The 25,529-nt window shown below is 38.2% G+C and overlaps 1 protein-coding gene across 2 annotated transcripts; it reads left to right on the top strand.

The window, feature by feature from the left end:
• Window positions 1-3,558: 3,558 nt before the first annotated feature.
• On the top strand, window positions 3,559-24,587 carry LOC6036175 (elongation factor Ts, mitochondrial). Of its 2 annotated transcripts, XM_038255586.1 has the most exons (3): window positions 3,559-3,697; window positions 4,993-5,579; window positions 24,151-24,587. In XM_038255586.1, the coding sequence occupies exons 2-3, from the start codon at window positions 4,994-4,996 to the stop codon at window positions 24,516-24,518; spliced, it is 954 nt and encodes a 317-aa protein (XP_038111514.1). In that variant the 5' UTR covers window positions 3,559-3,697; window position 4,993; the 3' UTR covers window positions 24,519-24,587. The 2 variants fall into 2 exon arrangements, with proteins under 2 accessions (XP_038111514.1, XP_038111515.1); XM_038255587.1 differs by lacking the exons at window positions 4,993-5,579; window positions 24,151-24,587 and adding an exon at window positions 3,871-4,952 and having other exon boundaries at window positions 3,570-3,697.
• The last annotated feature ends 942 nt before the right edge of the window (window positions 24,588-25,529 follow it).

Genomic DNA, 25,529 nt, shown 5'->3' with positions numbered 1-25,529 from the left:
AAATTGTAATTTTTGTTTAAAAAAACTTTCAAAAGTGATTCAAACTTCAGTAAGTCATCTACAACCATACTAAAGGGATCCATGTACGAAAACCAAACCAATTAATCAAACTTGAGGCTGATTCCAGTAAATGTAAAAAGGCAGGGATCAAGTCTCCATAATCGCACCTTTTTGATTGTAAAAATAGTAGGACCATAAATTTAACTTCAAGTGCGTAGGCGTTTTGTGGTTGATAAGTTTATCAAACAATTCATGCATACATTTTTTTGAATTAATTTTAAGTGTTGAATGATATGTATAGAACATATCAAAATGAAGAAAAAAGATTTCTTTGAGGTTTTGTTGCAGCACTTTTTAGAAAAAATGTGTGTAACTCAATCCGAACATTTTTTTCTTTTTTTTTCTACAATTCATCAGTTGAACGAAAAAAGTGTTTTAAAATGCATATTACACATGTCCAGTTGTTTTGGAATCACAAGTTCCAAATATCTAAGTATCAAAAATTTTTTCATCATAATTATGAATTCAGGTAAATGCATTTGAGATTGTTTTCAGTTGATCTAGAAGATTTATGGAAATAATAATTTTTTTGGCTTCCTGATCTTTCAGAATTTAATGAGACATGATGATTTTCTTGTAAAGAAAGAAAAAAATCATCATCTTCTTCAATGTAAAATCAAATTTGCTATCAAAAAATACTTGAAAGATTGTTTGATAAAGTGCACCGTTTTCAAGATATAGAAACTATAAGTTAAATTTTGAATGAAAAAATCCAGTTTTCGATTTTTTTATATGTCCAAAAAGTCTATTCCTTTCCTGAAAACATTTCTTCGAAAAGTAGAGAAAAGTTCCAATAAAATTGCCTAACATACATTTCTAGATTACATTTTCAAAACAACCTATCCCTCATGGGTTTCCTATGCAGATAGGACCTTTTAAAATTTAATCTAGATTTCACATTTTCTAATGCCAATATCTAAGCTACTAATTGGGTACTAAAGCCCTATGTAAATTTTTATGTACAACGGTTAAAAACACGATCAAAAACCATTTCTGATCACTTTTTTTCATATTAATGCAAAAAAAAATAATGACAAGACAACATTTTTTCGATGGATCAACTATGGTCCCCTTGGAACGAGCTGTCAAGTGGAAACTTTTCTGTCAAGAAGGACCGCGAGGTAAATTGTTCAAAATTAATTTAAAAATTAATTTTAAACTCTTTGTGGTCGTACAAAGGGTCATTTTACTCAGAAAAATAAGCTTTATCGCTGTAAACAATAATATCAGCAATCTAAGCTTCATTTTAGGACCCAATCGGGTACTAAAGCCCTATGTCAATTTTTATGTACAACCAGGGTTGTTAAAATATCAAAATATCAACTCTCAGCAAATACAATTATCCCGCCTGAATATTCATGTCTCAAATACAACTGCTCTTCTCTCCTTATTGAAACTCTCAGCGCCGAACATAGCCGAACAAGTTTTCGTGTTTACACACTCGCGATTGACATTTTCCTTATCTCTCTCATTCCCGCTTCCACGATCATCATACCGCAAAAGCGGTTAACCACAAAAGCCGCCACAAAACCAATTTCGCAAACGCAGTTTAACGGGACGTCATGCGTGGTCGGCTCCTAATCGCCATCTCGCGTTCTCTCATTGCAGTTTTCGGAGAGATTGAGGGACTCAGCGGTGAGAGCGCATAGTCTAGGAAAAGGGGAGGAGTGACAGAGAGAGAATGACATCGCTGGGAATCACGAGACTAAGGAAGAGATCTCACAAGCTATAGTGACGGCCGCTACACTCTCGGATGTTTTTGGTGCAGAGATAATCATTTGATAGCTTTTCTATCACTCATTTGCAACACTGTGTACAACAATAAAAAAAAAACGATTAAAAACCATTTCTGATCACTTTTTTTTCATTTTAATGCAAAAAAAATTGTATTGACAAGACAACATTTTTTCGATGGATCAACTATGGTTCCTTTGGAACGAGCTGTCAAGTAGGACCTTTTCTGTCAAGAAGGGCCGCGAAGTTAATTTTTAAAAATTGAATTAAAAATCAATTTAAATTCTTTGAGGTCGTACTCAGAAAAATAAGATTTATCGTTGTGAACAATCATATCACAAATTAAAGCTTAATTTTAGGACCAATTATCCAATTTTCAGTGCAAAAAAATGAAACATTTGTGAAATTTTATGATCTCTTCGAAAAAAATGTTCTAAAAATTTTGGAATCAAGACTAACATATAGAATGGCGTAATATTGAATATTTGGCATCTTTTAATTGTTAGTCAAATAAAAAGAAGTGAAAAAAATTTCTATTTAGAAAAAAAAAATCTATGGCTCAAAGCTGCGGTTTTATGTCGCTTAAAACATATTTTAATAAAATAACACATTTCGCATTAATTTTAAGCGGATTTTGACTACTGGGAAATCACGGGCAAATATCAGCTCATTTGGTTGTAAACTGGCTGCGCGCATCAGGGTTAAAGTTTACATGGGAATTACTATGGGAAATTGGAACTTTTTGTTCAAACGCTCCTACAGGTCTGGGAAAATCACGCGCCAACTTCTGGTATGGTCAGGCCTATGGGGAATGGTCTGGAGAACACTTTTACCGAAGCTTTAACTCTGATGCGCACAGCCAGTTTACAACCAAATGAGCTGATATTTGGCATGAAAGTCCCTATGGGCATGCCCTACAAGGGGAACCATACTAAAACTAGATCCGAGAACTTTTTGAAAAACGTACCTTCCCTAGTATATATAGACCTCTTTATTCAGTTTTTCGTTAAATTTGGCGAAAACTTTTCGGAAAAATGCAATATAATTAATTTTTATATGCAAGGTAATAAATCAAAAGTCAAGGTAATAAATCACGACCGTAAAATAAAATTATGACAGTTTTGCTTTCTGAGTGCTTGTGCCTCGAGCCAGAGATACTCTAAAATACCCAAAACAAAACAATAATAGAAATTGATTTAACAAAAATCTCCAGCAATACTCAAGTATTTAAACTATGCGGCGTCTCAATCGACTTTGGAAACAATTGGGTCCTAAAATGAAGTATAAATTTGTGATATTATTGATCATAACGATAAAGCTTATTTGTCTGAGTACTATGACCCTTTGAACGACCACAAAGGATTTAAAATGGATTTTTAATTGAATTTAAAAAAATTAACTTCATGGTCCTTCTTGACAGAAAAGGTCCTACTTGACAGCTCGTTCCAAGTGGACCATAGTTTATCAATCGAAAAAATGTTGTCTTGTCAATTTTTTTTTGTATTAAAATAAAAAAAAAGTGATTAGAAATGGTTTTTAATCGTGTTTTTTACAGTTGTATATAAAAATTAACATAGGGCTTTAGTACCCAATTTCAATTTAGTGTGTTATCACACAAACGACGCCATATTGCCAATGTTGTTCGGTAGCTCATATCAGGCCATCGCCGGGGCCCTGGTTATCACCGTTCGGGCGATGTCGGCTCACATCCCTCCATCGCTCGTCGATAAAGCAGCTCGCTTGTTTTTTTTTTCTCTCGTTTGTCAAGCTTTTGACGTTTCTCTCTAACCTCGCGAAAAATATCCAAAGTGTGAAGTGCCGATTTGGATTCTCAAGTGAAATTCGGTGGTGAAATCCGTGAAATTCGCATTAAATCGAGCTAAATCAGACAGATACTTGTAATGTAAGTACTCTTTACTTGATAAATGGTAAGGGTTTGTGGTTTCGGTTCCGAATCGTGCCAAAAATCGACGACTTTGTCGCCTCCCCGAATGATGTAACTCCGGCGCTGGCTCAAACGAAAAAGAAAACACACGCACGCAAAACAGATTCTAATTCCCGGTCCGCCTGTTTCAGATTGGCCACCGCCACACGTGACACATGGACAAACCCGTGGTGCTGGTCGTGTCGGCAGACGCGTCCGTCAAGCCGGAAGATGTGATTGGCCGCGTGCGGAAGGCTCCGGCGACGGAGGGCACGGTTGTGCTTGCGGACGGACTCGCCGGCCACTGCTATCACATCCGGACCAAGTACTACGAAACCGATGTGGTGTTTTGTGGCTGGCCGGGCGGGAAAGAGCTCGGCGAAGTGCCGGAGGCCATTCTGAAACAGCTGGAAGGGGTTTTGATCTATTTTGACGCTCGCGATCGGGATTTTTTGAAGCGACTGCCGGAGTACGCGGCTTTTGTTACGGAGGCGGATATTGAGTTTGGGATTTTGCTGTGCGCGGAGTTGCAGGAGGAGGCGGACCAGGGAATTACGTATCGGGAGGCGAAGAAGTTCTGCAACGTGCTGGACGTGATCGAGCTGGATCCGACGGGTGGCGGGGAGACGGTGGGGGAAGAGGAGGATGGCGAGGCGGCTGGGGTGGACGAACTGATTCAAGCGTTGCAAAACTTTATCTGGTCCAACGTGGACATGCACCGGAAGACGGGAGGAGCTGGTGGTGGGGGCGGCGCTGAAGCAGGGAAGGAGGACGAAACTACGGAAGGAGCGGGCGAGGAAGATCCGGAGGACGAACGGCGGATCGAGGAAGAGCTGATGGGATTCGAGAAGTTGCTCACCCAGGTCATGCAGTTCCGGCCGAATACGAGCTCGTGGACGAGAAACGAGCGGTTGGCGTACGCGCAGGAGTTTGCGGAGTTCTTTGACGAGCTGATAGGGGAAGAGGATTAAGGGGGGTGGGAGGGGCGAAACGTAACGTTGGCATTCCGGGGAGCAGAGAGGGAGAGCATGTGTAGTGTTTGTGGTCCTGCGGATAACCATATTTGATGTTATTTATTTACGATATACTTTTTTTACATTGATAACATGAAGATACTTAGAGTGTAACATTATATCGAAAACATATTTAACGATTGATTTGCGTGTTGATTTAAGAATCTACCATTGTAACTCATTTTTATAGATGACTATTAAAGTATTATAACATAGCGAAAGCATTGTTTTCATGTGTCCAAATAACCAATCCATTTCCAGCATGATGCTGACCCGCTTGACCCGCCTGGTGACCGGCACCACCACAGCGCCATCAATCCACTGCCGTTGGTATGCGGCGGCCACCGCCGAGAAGAGCGCCTTGGCCACGCTGCGCAAGAAAACCGGCTACACGTTCGCCAACTGTAAGAAAGCACTCGAAATGCACGGCAACGATCTGGCCAAGGCCGAGCAGTGGCTCAAGGAGCAGGCCCAAACGTTGGGTTGGTCCAAGGCCACCAAGTTGGAGGGTCGCAACACGAGCCAGGGCCTGGTGGGAGTGCTCGTGCGGGACAACATTGGCGCGATGGTCGAGGTGAACTGCGAGACGGACTTTGTGGCGCGCAATCAGAGCTTTCAGAGTTTTGTGCAGGCGGCGTCGGCGGCGTGCGTGCGATACGTGGCCCAGTTGGAGACGGATGCGAATTTGACCAAGCACGGGCTGAACAGCGAGGCGTTGAAGCAGATTAAGCTCGAGGATGGCAAGTCGCTGGGGGATCATTTGGCGCTGATGATCGGGACGGTCGGGGAGAATGCGTCGCTGAACAGGGCGATTTGCTATAGGGCGCCGGCGGAGGTGAAGTTGACGGGTAAGTTATATCGCATTACAGAATTTTCTTCTTATTTTCTACTTCTTCCCTCTCTCCCATATGTCTTCCAAAAATTGGCAATTTTTAATCTTTCGAATTATATTTCAAACTATTCCCCAGACCCAAGATATAGTCATTAGGGAGTAACAAAAATGTTTATTGGGCCTTGTTCCGGTGGGCGAACTGTGTTCAAATCCCAAATATGAGCTTGACTGGACGCAACAGAAGCTGGCTTTGAATTTTAGATGGGATTTCTTAAGAGCGAGTCCACGAACAGGGCATACCCCTTTGTATGGGACGTCGTTTGGACCTCACAAATCTGCCTGAAATTTTCAGGGGTTGTTTGTACATATGAAACTAGCATCTGGCCAAAATATGAGCACTCTAGGTCAACGGGAAGTGGGGCAAATCGGGACACAAAGTTTGAAGGTTCAAAAACGTCAAAAATCTTAAAAAGGCTATAACTCAGGCAAAATTCAATTTAATTTCAAAATTCAATATGCATCTGAAAGGGCTTAAAAAATGCAACAAAATGCAGGGAGAATCATCCCAATTGGTTAAATCTAAAAGGAGTTATTGGCATTTTAGTGAAAAAATAGCATAATTTTCAAACTCAAATAAAAAAGTGTTCCATCCAGATATCAACTCGGTTCGAACTGCAGCTTGTAGGGGACATCTGGGACTACCATCTGAGACTGAGACCGCTTTGGGTAAGGCAGTTTAACATATTAAATAGACACTTTTACTTTTAGTGAATTTTTTGGTTGTACATTTTTGCTCGGGGGACCCCTTAGATCAAATTTTCCGGTGATAATTTTATCATATTCGTGTTCCTGAGACAATTTCACAATAGAAACATGCATAAAAATGTTTATTTTCATTCATTTTAACCCTTTAAAAAATGAAAGTTAAAAAAATCTTCGATTCACATTTATTAAAAATCAAGTTCGTTTCCAAGGATACTAGATGACACCAGAAAAAAAGCAGCTTCTTAATTTTTTTTAACTTTCATTTTTTAAAGGGTTTAAATGAATGAAAATAAACATTTTTATGCATGTTTCTATTGTGAAGTTGTCTCAGGAAAACGAATATGATAAAATTATCACCGGAAAATTTGATCTAAGGGGTCCCCCGAGCAAAAATGTACAACCAAAAAATTCACTAAAAGTAAAAGTGTCTATTTAATATGTTAAACTGCCTTACCCAAAGCGGTCTCAGTCTCAGATGTTAGTCCCAGATGTCCCCTACAAGCTGCAGTTCAAACCGAGTTGATATCTGGATGGAACACTTTTTTATTTGAGTTTGAAAATTATGCTATTTTTTCACTAAAATGTCAATAACTCCTTTTAGATACAGTCGACTCTCTGGCTGTCGATCTTCTCGATATCAATATTGCTCCATGTACCGATGAATTCTTCAGTCCCTTCAAACTGCATACTTCGATTGACTTTATTCCTCGATATTTTCTCTTGCTTGAAGGATCTCTTCCTCGACGGTCCCTTGGATTCTGTTTGCTTTAAACATCTATTCCGGTTGTCAATAATTTCACTTTCTCATGGCTTGCATAGACATTTTTCTTTGAAAAACGAAGCTTTGAAGGGTGTTTGACATTTCTTTGTTTTTGTTTGCTGGGCGTTGCCATGATTCTCTCCCATAGCTGGTTAGCAAGAAGAAACAAATTTCAATCGAGTCTTCATTTTGCATCGTTCTGTAAACTGATGCTTCTCTTCCTCGACGGTCCCTTGGTTATTGACAACCAGAGAGTCGACTGTATAACCAATTGGGATGTTTCTCCCTGCATTTTGTTGCATTTTTTAAGCCCTTTCAAATGCATTTTGAATTTTGAAATTAAATTGAATTTTGCCTGAGTAACAGCTTTTTTAAGATTTTTGACTTTTTTGAACCTTCAAACTTTGTGTCCCGATTTGCCCCACTTCCCGTTGACCTAGAGTGCTCATATTTTGACCAGATGCTAGTTTCATATGTACTCGCTCTTAATTTAAACCTTCTTGGGGAAAAAATATAAAGATCAAAACATTTCAAAATGAATGCTCCAACATTTAAAATTTGAAGTTTCTGAAATTCAATAATTTAAAACATGTTTGATTTTTGTTTTGTTTTTTTTAGATTCAACAACTACATATAATTTCACATTTTAAAAATTCTGCAATTCAAAATAAACAAAAAAATTAAATTAAAATTTTTAAAAAAATCTGAATTCTAAAATATTGATAAAGTCAAAATTAAAAAAATATATACAGAAGTCTAAAAACAATGGAGCACTTTCATTCGAGCAGTTTTTGCTTTTTTCTTTAATGTATTCCTTTTAGCAGGGTAGAAACACGTCCAATGGGTTTAAGGTTTGAAACGAGAATGAATATTTATTTCCAATCAACAATGAGGTAACTATGCTAACTGGTCAACTGGTCGTAGGTTACTATTCTTCCAATACTCCTCCTTAGACTACGACCATTGAAAAAACTTCCCTAACGAACTAAGTGGCGAACCCGATTGTTCCCCTGACTCCTCCTCAATCGGTATCGCCTCCATCTCCTAGCCCTTCGGCGGACTCACGCGCCATCCGACTTCCTTCGAACTCCTCCTGCAACAAACGAACGTCTCGAAGAATCCGAGTTTTCGCAGCCTCCAGCGACATCTTTGAGCTCTCCACCTCCTGTACCAAGGAATCACAGCTCACCGGCAGTCCCATCAGCAACAACGCCACGAGCATTGGTTCTCCAATCACGTAACCGTTGTCCTCTAGACCACGAGCCAGTGCCATGAACTCGTCCACGTAGGATTCCACGTCGGCAAACTCGTCCAGCTCGATAGACAGCAACCTCTTGAACACCGGAACCGTAAATCCACTCATTCGTCCTCTTCCTGGTTCACGTACGGCAGTTGCTTGACCTCTCGCATCAGCTCCGCCGTCGAGATTGGGTCCGTTCCCAGCTTCACAGTCAGGTCGCCGCATGACCTCGACACTCAGTGAACCGACCTCCAAGAGATAATCGTCTTTTACAGTAGCAGGCTGTGAATAGAAATCCGCGACAGAAAAAGTACCGGAACAAACGTCATCGTACTTGCCTTGACAACGGCGCTCCCGGCCGCTGTGCCTCGACTCTTGTTGACAAGTGTCAACGGGTCTATCTTGTTGCGGCGGGAGCGCAAGGCCAGCCTCCCCACGAGCTTCACCATCACCGTCTACCGCAACGGTCCGATCGTTCGTGCCGGACTGCTCATCCTCTGCAACCGGTTCTGCCGTCTTCTCCATCAGTTTCGCCGTGTTGACCAGAAACGCCCTCTCCGGTCGACACACGACCGATTCGTCCATCTTCGGCGACAGCTTCATCTCGGCCAATCGATACAGTCCGCCCTCCTCTCGCCCGGAAGCGACCTGCTTACCGTCTTCATCCAGTATCTTGCACTGCTTTGCCGTGAAGATCACCGTGTGGCCCTCTTTACAGATTGTACTCACCGAGAGCAGATTCGAGGCCAGGTCTGGGATCTTCAGCACTCCGCGAATGTCCAAGCTGCCGTCTGGACACTCCAATGCCACGTTTCCTCTTGAGACCGCCGTCATCGAACCGTTGTTCGCCGTTCCAACACAGAAAAAAAAGTGTAAATTCACACGACACTGAAACCATGTTTCAAATGTAAACATGCTCAATGTAAATTTGAAACTCATTGTAAAACGCTGAATAGCATTTAAAGGGCCTTCACATAAAATGAGATTCGTTGTAATTCACGAATCTCATGTAAATGGAACTTTTGCTTCCAGCAAATCATAAATTTGAAATAATGAAAAACATGTAATTGCATATTTGATGTAAATATCTGTAAATGTAAACTCATTAAGCATTTAAACTTAAGTTGCAACTCTATTTTGAGAATGACAGTTCAATCTGTTGACGACAACAAATCAGTGCAATGTTTATAAGTTTTGCGCGCACAAATTAGAGCTGTTTCGTAAGGTTTAGGTGCTCGATTTTGCGGTAAAAATCTTCACAAACGTTATGGTGGGTGCAGCAAACTTTTGGGAAACAAAGGATTCCAATTGAAGGCCAATTAAAAAGGGTTGCGGGTGGCATCTCTTTCATGGTTCGGCAACGAAATGGTTCAAATTCGATAAGATAAGTATTTAAAATTGGATCGCTGGTACAAAAATATGTTAATAAAAACTTATTCAGGAAACTAATTATTGATAGTTAGTGGTCAAACTACTTGTAGCTAAATCCTCTGCTTAATGGTGGAGAATATGATGCCGGAAGTTGGAAGGCAAAGGGCGAGACAAAAGTTGATGCCGGAAGCCGGAAGGTAAAGGGCAAGCAGAATCTGGAGCGCGTTCAACTCTGATACGGCAGACCAGCTGGATGTTTTATAGGCAAGCTTGGCGTAGATCGCGCAATAGATCAGGTAAGCTTCCTAGGGGTCACCGACTGGGAACTAAGATCAATCTTGATGTTTTGGTCGTATTCCGGTACCACCACTGAAACGGCAACTTGCGAGCAGGAACCTCTGAAATCCGGTACCAAAGGATTTCAGGTAAAATCATCGTACTGTGAAGTATTGACGGACATTTTTCATAGCACTGGCCGGCGTACGGGGCACTTTTACGGGCAGCCTTGGTTCCTCCGGTAAAACCACTCCTCCGGTGGGTTCAAACAGGCATTCTGCTAATCTTTTGCTTGCTTTAGCTGAAAAGAATTCTTTTCCGCCAAATCATGGTATTTTTCACTTTCAATAATCTTAAAAATTTATACTTTCTACGAAAATCCAAACAAAATCTGGTAGAAGCACAACTTTTTGAAAAAAAAACTGTTGTCAAAGTTGTCGGGGTGTGCTTACACGACTACCTTGGAAGAGCGATAATTTGATTGTATTACAACTCCGACAAATTATGTTTTACCCAAAAGTGAGTATTCGAATTTTCATGCCACACTGTAAAAGTGTAATCGTAACATTTTTTTTTGCTTTTTGGATGTTTTAAAATACCTCTGACTCAACGTGGCTTTAAAATCACCCAAAAATCCAAAATTTAAAATTTGTTTTATAGGACCTTTAAAAAAACTCCTGATTTGTTGTGTTCTTTATCCATAGGGGAACAGCGTGTTTGATTTGATTTTTTTTTTTGAGCGGGACAAACTGGTCTCCAATAAACGATTTAAATAAATTCATTTGACTCAAATAAACTTCGCAAAGTTTAATGTTATGGCTCATCTTATTCTCTTATCCTTTAAATTTATCTTAAGTTTTTTTTATCAAGATCCAACTAAACTCTGCAAAATGACCATCTCCGTACAAGGTCAGATTTTTTAAGGCTAGGAGTAAAAGCTTAACTTTTTTAGATGACATTAAAACTTTTCCAAAAATTGGCTTGTCTTGTCGAATATTTTTTTTGAGAAAAAAACCTTTTTGCGGTTGAAAATTCAACAAAATTCAAAAGATTTTTGGATTAACCCAAACATGCTTAAAAGTGATTCTGGGGGATGCATTTAAAATTGATTTCAGTTAAACTTAGCCTGGGGTGACATTGATAGAAATTTGATTTGGCCACTAATTTTGATACATCCAATGTAACCAGGGGTGCCAGGTTGCCAGATAAATCTGGCATTGCCAGATTTTTTGAGCGCCAATTAGAAAAAAATAATTTTCTATTTCTTCCTCACATTGTGTTATTGACGTATTTTGTTTATTTTGTAAAGCTATAATGTATAAAAAGGTGAAAATACACAGTTTTTGAACAAAAAATTACTTATTACTTTGAGAAAAGTGGCTTGCCAGATTTTTCCCAGATTTTTTGCCAGATTTTTTACTCTTCAGACCTGGTAACCCTGAATGTAACAGTCACATTTTTGCTATATGTTCGATAATAAACTATCCCTTAATGCTTACATACTCAAAATTTTCAAATATGTTTGGATATTAATTTGACGGGCATTTGAAAAACCTATCAAAGTCACCCCGGGCTATCAAAGTCACCCCAGTTTACGGTACCAGCCTGAAAGTTATTACGCGCAAATGATAGCACTGCAGTCGCGCAACTGTTATTTTTGTTTGATTATTGAACTCATAAAACTTATTCAAAAACTTTTAAATATAAAATGTCATGACGAGATAAAAAGAAAATCGATTTGACTCTGTTAAAAAATAAACATTTCGCATAGAGTTATCTACGTGCGTATGTATTGTTTGTGCGTACGCGAAAAATGTTGAGGTTAAATTTTGTACCATCCAGCAAAACAAATGGTGCCCTAGCGTGCGTGCGATCGGGCTTAGATAGCTCTATTGGATTCTTTCCTACCCTAACTTGGGTGAATTGAACTCCGACAAAAAAATCATCGATTTCTTTTTGCCGGTCTATAATTCGAATTTCCATTGACTGTCAACGTCATTTTTTGTTTACAAACATTTGGGTGAGCATTATCATGAAGCCGCCTACTGCGATCGTCTCGAATTGTCCGTGTTCGGTGTTGATGGTGAAGTTTTCGTCGCAGCTTTGTCGGAAGTGTCTGGGAAAAAATCGACCAGATAGGAGCGATTCAGGAGGACCATGAAGTCGGCTCCGGTGGCCACTGTTAACTCAACCTTTAACCGTAACCGTGTTTGTGCAGGATCTCGAGGCACATGGAAAACAAGTACATCAAGCAACAGCTCTAGCATGGAATGTGTCTTATGCTGGATTTTTCGGTGGGTTCTGGTTTTGGTGGACCGTTTACGACGAGTGTTTTTTAGTTCTACGATGGCGGCAGCAGCGATATCAGGTAGTGGAAAGCCAGAACGAAGCGCAGTCAGTATCAAGTGTTAACAGTAAAAAGTTACGGTTCGGCGCGTAGTAAATTGTTACGAAATTACTAATCTTACTCTTACTCTATCTCTTTCTCATCCGTTCTCCAGAACCAGGGTTCCAACAATATGTCAACGCTTGATCAAGGTGAAGACCAGCAACAGAAGCAGCCCAAGCAGGAGCTTCAGCAGTTGCCGTCCAATATTCCCAGTTTGAACGACGTCGGCAACCAGTTGCAAAAGGACATGAGGTCCAGCAGCAGCTGCGGTTCGCAGGCGTGCTGTACAAGAAGGTGATCCAGCGGAAAACTTTCTAAATTATCGACGGAGACGATACAACGAGCCAGATATTCCTGGTGCAGGGTGTTGACGCACCGGAACAGCTGAGCGACATCTTACAGTGTTGATTGCCGGCGGTGATGGCAGTGAGCAGCAAATACAACTGTAAATACAGCATATCGAGAGCGCCAACAACGTGACTTCATGTCGGCTGATGACAGCAAACAATGAATTCATAACCTTGTAAGTTTAGAATTTTTGTCTTGAGTTATATTTATTCAAAAGAATAACTATAGTACAGTCATCAAGGGTGACATGGGGTCTGGGGGGTGAGATTGGGTTATACAAAAATGCCCACACCCCAGACCCAATGTCACCCCTGATGACGATATTATTGATTTTTAGTGCGACATAATTCTCTGACGCTTTGTTGAATTTGGAGTTCGATGTTGTTTTCAAAATATTTGATTTTTATACTGTGAATGAAGGCTGTTCATTGAAATGTTTTGTTTGTTTACTTTTAAAACAAAAAGCATTTCTTTTGAAGCAGCATTCAAGAATAGCATGAAAACCAGAAATCATGAAATTTACATTGGATTCCAGATTCAACGAAGCAAAAAAATTTTTTGGCTTGGGTAAATTTACGTAGATTTCATCGGAAATTTACAGGTTTTCAAGACTATTTTGTTCCGCATGATTACATCGGAAGGCATTTAAATTTCCAATGAAGTTAATGTAAATTCGCATCATTAATGACGTGCACTTTTGGTACATCATAAATGATGTAAATTTACCCGATTTTTTTTTTCTGTGAACGACGAACTGCACAGACTCCTCTCCGTTGAGGTTCTGTTTCGATGTTGCCAGATGACACGATGCTCCTGAGTCCAAGTACCATGCGCCTGCTTGGACACCACCCGTCGTGTCCGTGCTGAACCAGGCTATAGGCTTCGATTTTTCGATCCGCTTCTCTGGACACTTGGCCGCAAAATGTCCCGGCTTGTCGCATACAAAGCATCGCTTTTCTGTTCTTGACTGCAGCTGCTCCCTGGTCCGACTCGAACTTGTACCCCTGGTACAAAGTGCACTGTCGTATCCGGCGTACACAGAAAAAAAAATTCGGGTAAATTTACATCATTTATGATGTACCAAAAGTGCACGTCATTAATGATGCGAATTTACATCAACTTCATTTTAAATTTAAATGTCATCCGATGTAATCGAGCCGAACAAACAACACTTCGAAAACATGTAAATTTCCGATGAAATATACGTAAATTTACCCAATTTTACCCCGTTGAATTTAGAATCTGATGTAAATTTCAAAAGCATTACGGTTTGTATTGGCACGCATGTATTTTTAAAACGCATTCTTACGGTTGTGTATTGAATCTATTTTAGATCAGTATAAACCAAAAGCGTGCAATTCAAAGAGTTTAAAATCAATACAAGTTGAAGCTTATGAGAAATACATCAAAATCTAAATCCAACGGGGATGTCGAAATGGAAAATGTATTTAAATAACGAATAGCATCTTGTTTCAGAAAAGTCTGAAGCGTTTCTACTTACTATATAATTTGAAACGTCATCATTCGACCATAGTTAAACCTGTCAAGATTCACGTGACAATCATGCCGTCAGTTGACTTCGCTTCAACCGGCACAGGTGGCCGGAACTATTCAAGCAGAAGGCACTGCCGGCAATAGGCTTGTGGCATTTTAACAGCATCCTGGAAATTTAAGTCTGTTGACATTCTATGCGATTCTAAAAAAAGAAATAACAAGTTTTAAATAGAGGCCCGAGGAAATTCTACGGTTCAGCTTACCTGTCGTATTGGGAGAACACTGTCACGGGTCAAAATAGGAAGCCAGTTCATCGTATGAGCGTGCTTTGTCCCTGAACTCAGGCCTGAACCAACCACCACTGACGGCATTTTTTCGTTGTCGGTCCTCTGTCCTCTGGGCTCACAATCAGTCGTAAACGAGCAGTACCGGTGTGTGATGATGTATTTTTAGAAAATGCTGCTTGTAGATGTACTCAATATTCGGCAGATACTGCCCGATGAAGACCGGTGAGTTGACCTCGGTCGGGCTGGAACACTTCTTGATGCGATCCTCCACGGTCAACATTGCCGCTAAATGATGTCCAAGTGCACGCTGCGGTCCAGTGTCGTACCTTAATGAGTCGAGAATGCTATATTTTCATCCGCAGCTGAAAAGTGGATACGTTTCAGACATCAGAAACATGTCCGCTTGCTAAGCTTACGCAGGTCGTACACGAACGAGTTGATGTAGTAAAGCGGAGTCCACAACGCTGGGAAGAGTTTTTCATCAGCTCATAATTCGGCTAACTTGCCGCCAGTATCAATTGGTCCATCGAGGGCAACGATCTGAAATCAATCCGAATGAGTCAATTCAATACCTTATAATCTCGTACCAATAAAGATTCACCTTGGTATTTTGATTTTACTAATTGGTGGTGGTCTGAACACGATGTCCTTGAATGTCTGCAGAACCGAGTCTTCCTTCTCCGTGTACGGGAACGGTGCCGGCTTGCACAGCTTTTACCTCGCAGCTTGGCACGCATGGCTTTGACGAGGACAAGTTCCTGATGTCTGAAACGTGTCCAGTTTCCAGCTGCGGATGATAATCCAGCATTCTCGACTGATGATGGTGTCGTTCTGGACCGTAGCGTGCACTCGGGAACTATTTATCGCATCAAGAAGCGTTCCAGCCCGGCCGAGGTCAACTCACCGGTCTTCAACGGATAGTGTCTGCCGGACATCGAGTACACCTACACACAAAAAAATATTTCCGAATGTTACATCATTAATGATGTAACACTTTTGCACGTCATTAAACATTTAAATTTAAATGCAATTTGATGTAAATTTGCAACAAATTATACGTAAAAACGTGATTTTACGTGTGATTCAACCGTTTACGTCGAATCTCAAGTTTACATCAACTGAATTTACATGTGATTCATTTTTTCCGTGTCGAGTAAATTCACATATTTTTTTCTGTGTACAAGCAGCACTAATAAGTACACCAGCACACACCGGACATGTTGCATGACCTGATTATCAGCGGGATATTCCCGCGACTCACAGTTACCGCTGCCGGGACACAACAGTTACCGCTGCCAGATGATGACCGCTGACAACGGAGATCCACCGATCCACTCAACACAATCCTCATCTTAGCAAGTGGTGAAAAAACTGCAAAGAAAGGAATCAAAATAAATATTGCACTATTAAAAAGCAATGAGCAATATCCCAGATACGAGATTTTCTTACAGAATTGGTTCTGTAAGAATCCTGCTAGAATGATTCTAGCAGCCCTGTCAGAATTCTGTAAGAATTTTGTAAGAATTTTCCAGCAGAAAAATACTGCTCACTGATTGGCTGGCGTGTTACCGGTTCAAATCATGTTGCAACAAGATTAACTTTCGCTCCATTTTTAACCATTTCAACAAGATGGACGTAATTTTCCCCGAAAAAAAACCCTGCCCGCTTCAATTTGCCAGGCCGTTGGCCGTATAGCTGGCTCCGAGGACAATCTGGAGATTCCGTCGGAAATCAAATCTCAGCTGGCAGATTAAAACAAACCATCGCAGGTAAGCCGTCACTCCCACCATTCCGGCATACTTTTCGAAAAAATGAGGCATGATAAAACTTAACCTACTTTTCCGCTCTTTGCAGACATGGCTCTGCAGTTTTTGCGACATCCAGACCTCGGATCTGATGTCTGGATTCTCCCCTCTGCATCATTGGCCGCGACCAAGGCCGCGACATAGTCTACAAATATTCCCAAACCGGGCTACGCGGACAGATTGACAATGAAAAGCAGAGTGCTCTACCGAAGGATCAACAGCCGCCTGCGTGGTGAATTTTAAATGATGTGACCGGTATTAAAGCAGAAAATTACTTGTAATGAAAAGTGAAATAAATTTTGTTCGAAATGAAATTTTATTTTGCTTAAATGTATTCAACAATGAAATTCCGAAAAAATTCTAGCAGGATTCTAGCAGAAAATTTTGCCGTCTAATTCTAGCAAAATTCTTACATAATTCTAGCAGGATAGCCTGTCAGAATAGTTCTAGCAGGATTCTAGCAGGGTTCTTACAAAACCGGTTGCTTTCACCGGATTCTGCTAGAACCGGTTATTGCATTTGAGCTAGAATTCTCTGAGAATTCTTGCAAAGATCTGGCAAGATGATGACAGCGTTCTAGTAAGAATAATTTTTCTCTGCTAGAATTCTGTAAGAATCCTGCGAGAACGCCGTGACTGGGATTTATCTAAATTCATGATTCCTTGAAATTCATTTACCAGTTTAATTTAGTGTGTATATGGTGGGTGTCTTTGCTAAGACGAAACTTTCAATTTCAATGCACGTTTCCGGAAGAAAACCAAACTTTACTTTAAAATGTAAATAAAATCTAGGAAGTTTCCTAGATTGATTAAAAAAAAGCATTTTATATTTGCGTTTTATAAAAAAATATTTTCTCAAGCTTTTTACTAGAGTCTGACAGCTTTTAGCGACTCGACTCAACTATGCAAACCGAATAATAAAAAGAAACAAGAAAAAATAGATTGTCCTGATAATTTAAAAATAAATTTGTAAAAAGGAACAACAACAAAAACATTATTGATTGAACAACTTTTCCACAACGCAAAACAATTGTTAATTTTAAATGAAAATAAAAAAACATGATTAGATTTACTCAATTTTGAGTAATTTTTGTAGGAGTTCTGTAAAATCAATTTTATAGGCATGCCAAGTTTTTCGTGCAATGGAACTCTGTTTGTTTGTTTTGCTTTCTAAACTGTCAACTGTTCAGAATATTTCGTTCTGCATTTTATTGGCTGTTTTTACCATTTTATGTTAGACTTTCAAAAAGTGTTGAGTAAATTTTCTCAAATTGACTGATTTATGGCATTATATGTAACATTGGTTTGTATTTTTTTTTAAATAAGTTACCTATATTGCATAACAATAACTGGGAATCTTACGCAGGAAACTGATACAAACTATTGAAGTTGAGAACGCTCGTTCGCAATGGCAAAGCAAACTACCATCTACAAAAATTTCGACGACCCGCTTCCGGACACAAATGTGTCCCTAGAAGAGCAGGATCAGCAGCTAACGGGCAACATCCTGGATCCCGGCGCTAAGCCACAAGCAAGTGCACTTCAGCTTCTGGAACCCATTTCAAAATAGAATGGTAAATACACCAAATATTTTTTTCAGGCTTTATTTTTGAACTTACCTTTTGAAACAGGCAGATGCAAAATCATTTTCTGGAGACTTCTGGTTTTGTGCTGACAAAGCTAATGCAGCAACATCCTTATCAATGCTTTAAAAGATTGGAACCATATTTGTTGCAAAACAATGTAGATTTGCCAATGTCGAAGTGTAAACAAAGAGTCCATCCCTTTCATGTAAGTTGATGTTTACATTAGGAACGAGCAGAATAGACTCTTTGTTTACACTTCAACATTGACCCTAATAGATTGTTTTCTTCCGATTTTCTTCCGTACTCCGTTTTTTGTTTACATCAGATGCAAGAGGGTAAGGGCATCGGTTTGTTGAACACCGACCAAAAATGTCCAAACCATCGATAAATATTGCCAATTTTACGATGACAGTGGTCCGCCGGAAAGACACTTACATTTCCGAGCAACCGAACTGACCCGCGGCTGCACAAAATTGTTTTGATTTTGCTTGCTGTCAATCACAACAGCAGGAAAAAAATTTGGGATTTTACACTCTTTTAGATTTACATTGAACGATTTTAAATGTTTTTCACAGTTTACATGTTTTTCATCCGTTCAAATTTGGTTGTTTTCGTGAACATTTTTGTCATTTACACGAGATTTACCAATTACGTGCAATCTCATTTTACATGACGAGTGTTTGAGTGGCATTCAACCATTTACATCAGATTTCAAATTTACATGAAGCGAGTTTACGTTTAAAACAAAGTTTCCGTGTCGTGTAATTTTACACTTTTTTTTCTGTGTAGGTCGGCCCCTTCTCGTGCTTCACGTCCTGAAGGATCTTGGCCTTGACTGAATCCGGTGTCAGAGCAGCCCCCGAGGCTTCCAGACCCATGACCATTGGCTCGTAGTAGCTCGGCAGTCCCATGAACAGCAAAGCTACCATCCAGTCATCGTCGACCTTAAAACCGATCGCAGTGAGCTTGTGAGAAGTCGTCATAAGCTCGTTGACGTACTCTTCAACGCTCGCGCAGTCCTCGAGGCGAATCGACGTCAGCTTCCTGAGCAGACCGAACTTTCTCGGCAATCCCTTGTCCTGGAACGAAGCTGCCAGCTTCCTCCAGACTTCCTTCGGATCTTCCTCGTCCTGGATGAGACCGAAGTTGGTGTTTTCAACACCCAGACAGATCGTAGCCAGCGCCCGTTCCTTCAGGTCCTCCGTTACGATGTCACCTTCCGCTCGTCGCACGGCAGGGCAGCTGCCCTCGCGGATCAGGGTCATCCGCATCGAGAACGCCCACGTCGAGTAGTTCTCCCGACCCTTTAGCTTCTCGATCGCCGGCATGGCCACCGAACTCGTGACCCGAACGTTCCTTACTTGAGCTAGCGGGGCTCCGTTCCCGCCGTTGCCAGCTGCTCCGTTTCCGTTTGCCGCTTGTCCGGTTCCATTCGGACCTTGGCCACTGCCGCTTCCACCTGCAGCTACTTCCACCGAACCACCGTTTCCATTTGGTGCAACTTCCGGAAAGCTTCCTCCGCTGCGGCGAGTTCTAGGCATCTTCAAAAACTTCCGTTTCCGTCCGTTACTTGCAAAAATTTCTTGACTTGGTGCAAAGGCCCATAACCTTTTAGCAGGGTAGAAACACGTCCAATGGGTTTGAGGTTTGAAACGAGAATGAATATTTATTTCCAATCAACAATGAGGTAACTATGCTAACTGGTCAACTGGTCGTAGGTTACTATTTTTCCAATAATTCCTAATGGGAGAACTGTCATTTCTACCACTCGAATCGGGTGCTCCATTGAGATGATTAACAAAAATTTCATATCTCGAATTCTTAAATTTTAAGTTCTTAAATTCTTGAATTCTTAAATTCTTAAATTCTTAAATTCTTAAATTCTTAAATTCTTAAATTCTTAAATTCTTAAATTCTTAAATTCTTAAATTCTTAAATTCTTAAATTCTTAAATTCTTAAATTCTTAAATTCTTAAATTCTTAAATTCTTAAATTCTTAAATTCTTAAATTCTTAAATTCTTAAATTCTTAAATTGTTAAATTCTTAAATTCTTAAATTCTTAAATTCTTAAATTCTTAAATTCTTAAATTCTTAAATTCTTAAATTCTTAAATTCTTAAATTCTTAAATTCTTAAATTCTTAAATTCTTAAATTCTTAAATTCTTAAATTCTTAAATTCTTAAATTCTTAAATTCTTAAATTCTTAAATTCTTAAATTCTTAAATTCTTAAATTCTTAAATTCTTAAATTCTTAAATTCTTAAATTCTTAAATTCTTAAATTCTTAAATTCTTAAATTCTTAAATTCTTAAATTCTTCAATTCTTAAATTCTTAAATTCTTAAATTCTTAAATTCTTAAATTCTTAAATTCTTAAATTCTTAAATTCTTAAATTCTTAAATTCTTAAATTCTTAAATTCTTAAATTCTTAAATTCTTAAATTCTTAAATTCTTAAATTCTTAAATTCTTAAATTCTTAAATTCTTAAATTCTTAAATTCTTAAATTCTTAAATTCTTAAATTCTTAAATTCTTAAATTCTTAAATTCTTAAATTCTTAAATTCTTAAATTCTTAAATTCTTAAATTCTTAAATTCTTAAATTCTTAAATTCTTAAATTCTTAAATTCTTAAATTCTTAAATTCTTAAATTCTTAAATTCTTAAATTCTTAAATTCTTAAATTCTTAAATTCTTAAATTCTTTAAAAAACATAAAACATAAAACATAAAACATAAAACATATAACATAAAACATAAAACATAAAACATAAAACATAAAACATAAAACATAAAACATAAAACATAAAACATAAAACATAAAACATAAAACATAAAACATAAAACATAAAACATAAAACATAAAACATAAAACATAAAACATAAAACATAAAACATAAAACATAAAACATAAAACATAAAACATAAAACATAAAACATAAAACATAAAACATAAAACATAAAACATAAAACATAAAACATAAAACATAAAACATAAAACATAAAACATAAAACATAAAACATAAAACATAAAACATAAAACATAAAACATAAAACATAAAACATAAAACATAAAACATAAAACATAAAACATAAAACATAAAACATAAAACATAAAACATAAAACATAAAACATAAAACATAAAACATAAAACATAAAACATAAAACATAAAACATAAAACATAAAACATAAAACATAAAACATAAAACATAAAACATAAAACATAAAACATAAGCAAAATTTCGTATGCTTTTTCACTTTTTTAAAGTTTTTTTTTGTTGAAAATACCAAAAAAAATCTCAAAATACCTTTTTTCGAAAATACTCAATTTGAAAAAAATACAAATTTAAGGATTTTAAAAAAATACGGTGTTTTGTAAAAACCTCAGTATTTTCAAAAAAAAACTATAGAAAAGTGTTGTTACGTTGTTGTTTAGGCCGATGCAAATATTTAAAAAAGTTTTTGTCCCTCGGCCCTGGCCGAGGTCAAGGGGGAAAAAAAATAAAAAAATATATAAATTTAAATAACAAGCCATAGTTTTCACATTTAAATGAAAAAAGTGTTTTAAAATGCATTTTACACTAGTTCAGTTGTTTTGCAATCATTAGTTTCAAAAAATCTAAGATCTGACAAAAACAAAAATTGTATCGAAAAAAAAGATTTTGCATCGAAAATTTTCAAAAAATCTTAAGACTTTTTAATAAACCCAAACATGCTAAAAATGATTTTAAACGCAGAAGAATGTATTTTAATTTGATTTCAGCTGGTTGCACTTGAATTTTCATTGAAATTTTGAAGTTTATTGTAAACATATTTTTTTTGCCCCCTGATTTTTCGGGCCAATTTTGAAGGGGGGGGGGGGGGGTGACAAAAACTTTTAAAAATATTTGTACCAGCCTTATGTTACGAAAATTTGAGTACATTCGAACAATACAGTATTCTGTAATTTTTTGTCTTTTTCAAAAAATCTAATAATTTGAAAAAGAATAACAATTTTCGCAAAACACCCATATTTCGAATTTTGAATATTTTTGTTACAATACGGTATTTTGCAAAAAAAAAATAATTTTCAGCAAAAAAAACTAATAAAGTTTGAATACAGTGAAAACGCATACAACATTTCTCTTAATTTGTTACTCATATTGCAAATTTTGAAAATTTGAGTATTTTCGAAAAAAATACGGTATTTTGTGAACAATTTTGAGTATTCATACTTCGAAACTTACTACATTTTCAAAAAATATATTCTTAGTGAAAGCATTGAAAGTATAACATGATATGGTTGAAATAAGTCGACTTTAAAGAGATTTTAAAAATGATTTATCGTCCATTATCGGCAATAGAATTATCTAAATGACGATAACGATATAGGGGAGATGGCCACCCTAAGGAAGAAGTCTAATAAAATTTACACAACAGATTAATTTAATCTCAAATTACGTACATATTGTTCTACTACTAGTCCATTTTGAAATGACATAAATTAGTTGGTCTAAAAACCAATTTTCAATACTTTTCAGCAAATTTAAAAAAATAATTGAAATCGTTTATATATAAAATACACGGGGTAAGACGGTCAGTGCTATAAATTACCTTTTTGCAATTCCGTCATGAAACTACTAACATTTTCTGTCATTCTTGGACGACGAAACAGCCTACTTTTCTGTACCAAAAATAACAGAATGGAATATTAACCCTTTTCAAAACAAATGCTGAAAAGTTCTACTTTTCAGCACTGAAATGGATGCTGAAAAGTTGAACTTTTCAGCACTTGTTTTGAAAAGTTGTACTTTTCAACGTTTTTTTGAATTATACGATTCATTGACTCAATGCATGGATATTTGTCCTATAATTCTGTTGAAAGGGTGTTTTTCGGAATTGCAAAAAACGTTGTATGGACCTCGTTGCAAAAGTTGATTTTTTCATCACTCGTCGTATTTATCCAACTCGGTGAACCTCGTTGGATAAATGTACTACTCGTGCTGAAAAAATCCTCTTTTTGCAACTTGTTGCATAAACTACTATAATAACTTTGCTAAATCCACCCAAATACCTACATGGTTTGTTGAACAGACTTCTCTGAACATCATAACTATTTTGGTTGAAAAAAAAAAATCATGTTTCAAATGTGAAGAAAAATGCTGTTTAAAAAATTCATGTTTTGGCTCAGTGAATTTCATATTATTGCGACCAAAAATGGAAAGTTTTATTGAAAATGCTTTTCCTTATCTACAAAAATGTCTTAATAGTCAAAAACCGTCAAAAATATAACCTCTTACCCCCGTCTTACCCCCGGAGGAGGTGGCCGTCTTGCCCCCAAATAAATTATTTTTTTTAACATTTTTTGTAAATAGCTCATTGCATTTTTAAACTTTTTCGAGGGACATAATCTAGGGAAAACTTCAATTTTACATGAAAAAATATTTGAAGACAGAAAAACATATTGTTATCTAACAAAAATGCCTAAGTTGTTATTCATGAAAATTACATCCAGTTTCAAGTTCAAAAATTATTTGTTTATTTTGAGCTATTTTTATACCATTTCAAACAATATTTTTGGCAAAGGTGACTCCAAATGCATTATTTAGCATGAGGAACAGTATTGCTAAACATTTTAGTAATATTCATTAGTATACTTATTAAAACAGTGGGGTAGCCGTCTTACCCCGCCTGGCCGTCTTACCCCCAGCTCCCCTAATTATTGTTATCGTTATCGAGCCTCGATAATTTTATCGTTAACAACCTCACTAAGAATCCCAATTTCGAACCAAATTGGACCACCCTTTCTTCTTTGGCACCGCCCCAATGTTTTGTGATTTTCGTCATTTTTTCAAAAAGCTTCTTTTTTCAAATGGCCATATCTTGGAAACAAATAAAGAATAGAGCAAACTCGACAGCTATTTTTAAAGGAAATTCGACGAAGAATTGAATGGCGTCATCAGATCTTCGATTGGAAACAAACTTTGACGATTTTGCGCAATTTAAAACTTTATTTAATTCAATTTTAAATTAAACCTCATCATCGTATTCCCCAGATAATTTTACACAAGATTCCTTTTTTTTGGACGAATTGAAATTTTATGAAATAACGATTTTTTAAGCTTCCAGTTGCAGAATTTACCTATACCACGCGATGCAAGTCAATTTCGAGTGGTGTGTCACTTGGCGCGAAATGACTTATAAAATTTAATCTTATACTTAAGTAGAATTTAAGGCTTTTCCTGAGAAACAAAAACATTTTTTTGTGAATTCTCCCTTTTCCCTTCCAGGCTACGTCCACCCAGCACCCGCCGACGACTCCACCCCGGACGTTCCCGCGTTCGGCAAGTACGGCAGTCTGCTTGCGTTCCGTCACACTGCTGCCGCCGAGGACTCAAATGGCGATTCGGTGGCGCGCAAAGTTTGCCAGCACGTGGTCGGCATGAAGCCGACCCGCCTCGGAGACAAAGGCCGCGACGAGCCGGCCGCCGACAAGGACGACGAGACGTGTCTGATCTACCAGGAGTATCTGGCCGATCCGAGCTACACCGTTGGGGAGGTGCTCGAGGCGAACCAGCTGGAGGTGGTGGACTTTCAGCGGTTCGAGTGCGGCGAGAAGATCAAGGCGGAAGATGAGAATGTGAGGGCGACGAATTGAAAGGGAGGGGTTTTTCGCTAAATTGTAATTCCAAATATGAAATATATAATTGTTAGTTGGTAAATTGAACTTGTGACAATTTGGTTTTAATTTAGTAGCGTTTCTATCTTGGTTGTTGGTGATGGGATTTCCGTTGGTTTTATAGCTGGTAACTCAACCAGAGCTTCCACTAAACATGCGCTGAGTACGTTCAGGACGGTGATGAGAAATATTCCCTGCGACAAGAAGAACTTGAGCCTGGTACAAGGGGTGTGATGTCGGACGAACTAAAAAAGAACAAAAATCAGAAATGATGCAGAAATATTTAAATCAGCTCCTCACGTGCAGCGACACATAAGCCAACAGAACCGCCAGCTGAACTGCCATCGAAATCGCGATGAACAAGTACAGCAGGTACACCATCATGTAGTCCTTTTTCCGGTCCTCACCCACGACGACCCGCATCTGGACCAGCGTTGTGATCAGCAGTCCAAAGTCGATGGACACCTTGGCGTAGAATTTGTGGTTCCGCTCGCAGTGGTTGTCGGTTGAGGGAGAGGTGCCGTCCGCGGTGGAGCTACCACCGGCGGCACCTGAGGATTCACCACCGGTGATGGAAGGTGCCGAAAAGACAACGGCAGGCACCCGGGGCATGGTTTTGTTGGGAGACCAGAGTTTGATACTTGAAGTTAAATAATTACAAAGTGTCACTTGGGATCGCCAAGGGTTGTGGCTACTAAGATTAAAGATTTGGCGGCAATTGTTATTTTAAAAAAGCTGTTTGTTATAAATGCACAAAAATAAATATTTTCAAAAGTATTGTTTGAATTAGGGTGATTCATTGCTCATGCATACAATCCAGAAATTGCATTCAAACTTTGGAAAAAATCATTCGGCCCTGTCAAAATATTTTTGAAAAAATCAAAGTCTAGAGTTTTTTGTAACAGGTCCTATAAAAATACGAAATACCTTGTTTTTGGGTAAAAAATCAAACCATCCACATTAACGACCCCCGGGTCTTTTGTGGTCTCT

The sequence above is a fragment of the Culex quinquefasciatus genome, chromosome 2 (genome assembly GCF_015732765.1).
Source record: "Culex quinquefasciatus strain JHB chromosome 2, VPISU_Cqui_1.0_pri_paternal, whole genome shotgun sequence".
Taxonomy (NCBI): domain Eukaryota; kingdom Metazoa; phylum Arthropoda; class Insecta; order Diptera; family Culicidae; genus Culex; species Culex quinquefasciatus.
Note: the sequence above shows the minus strand (reverse complement) of the source record. Positions and strands in the feature narration are given on the sequence as shown.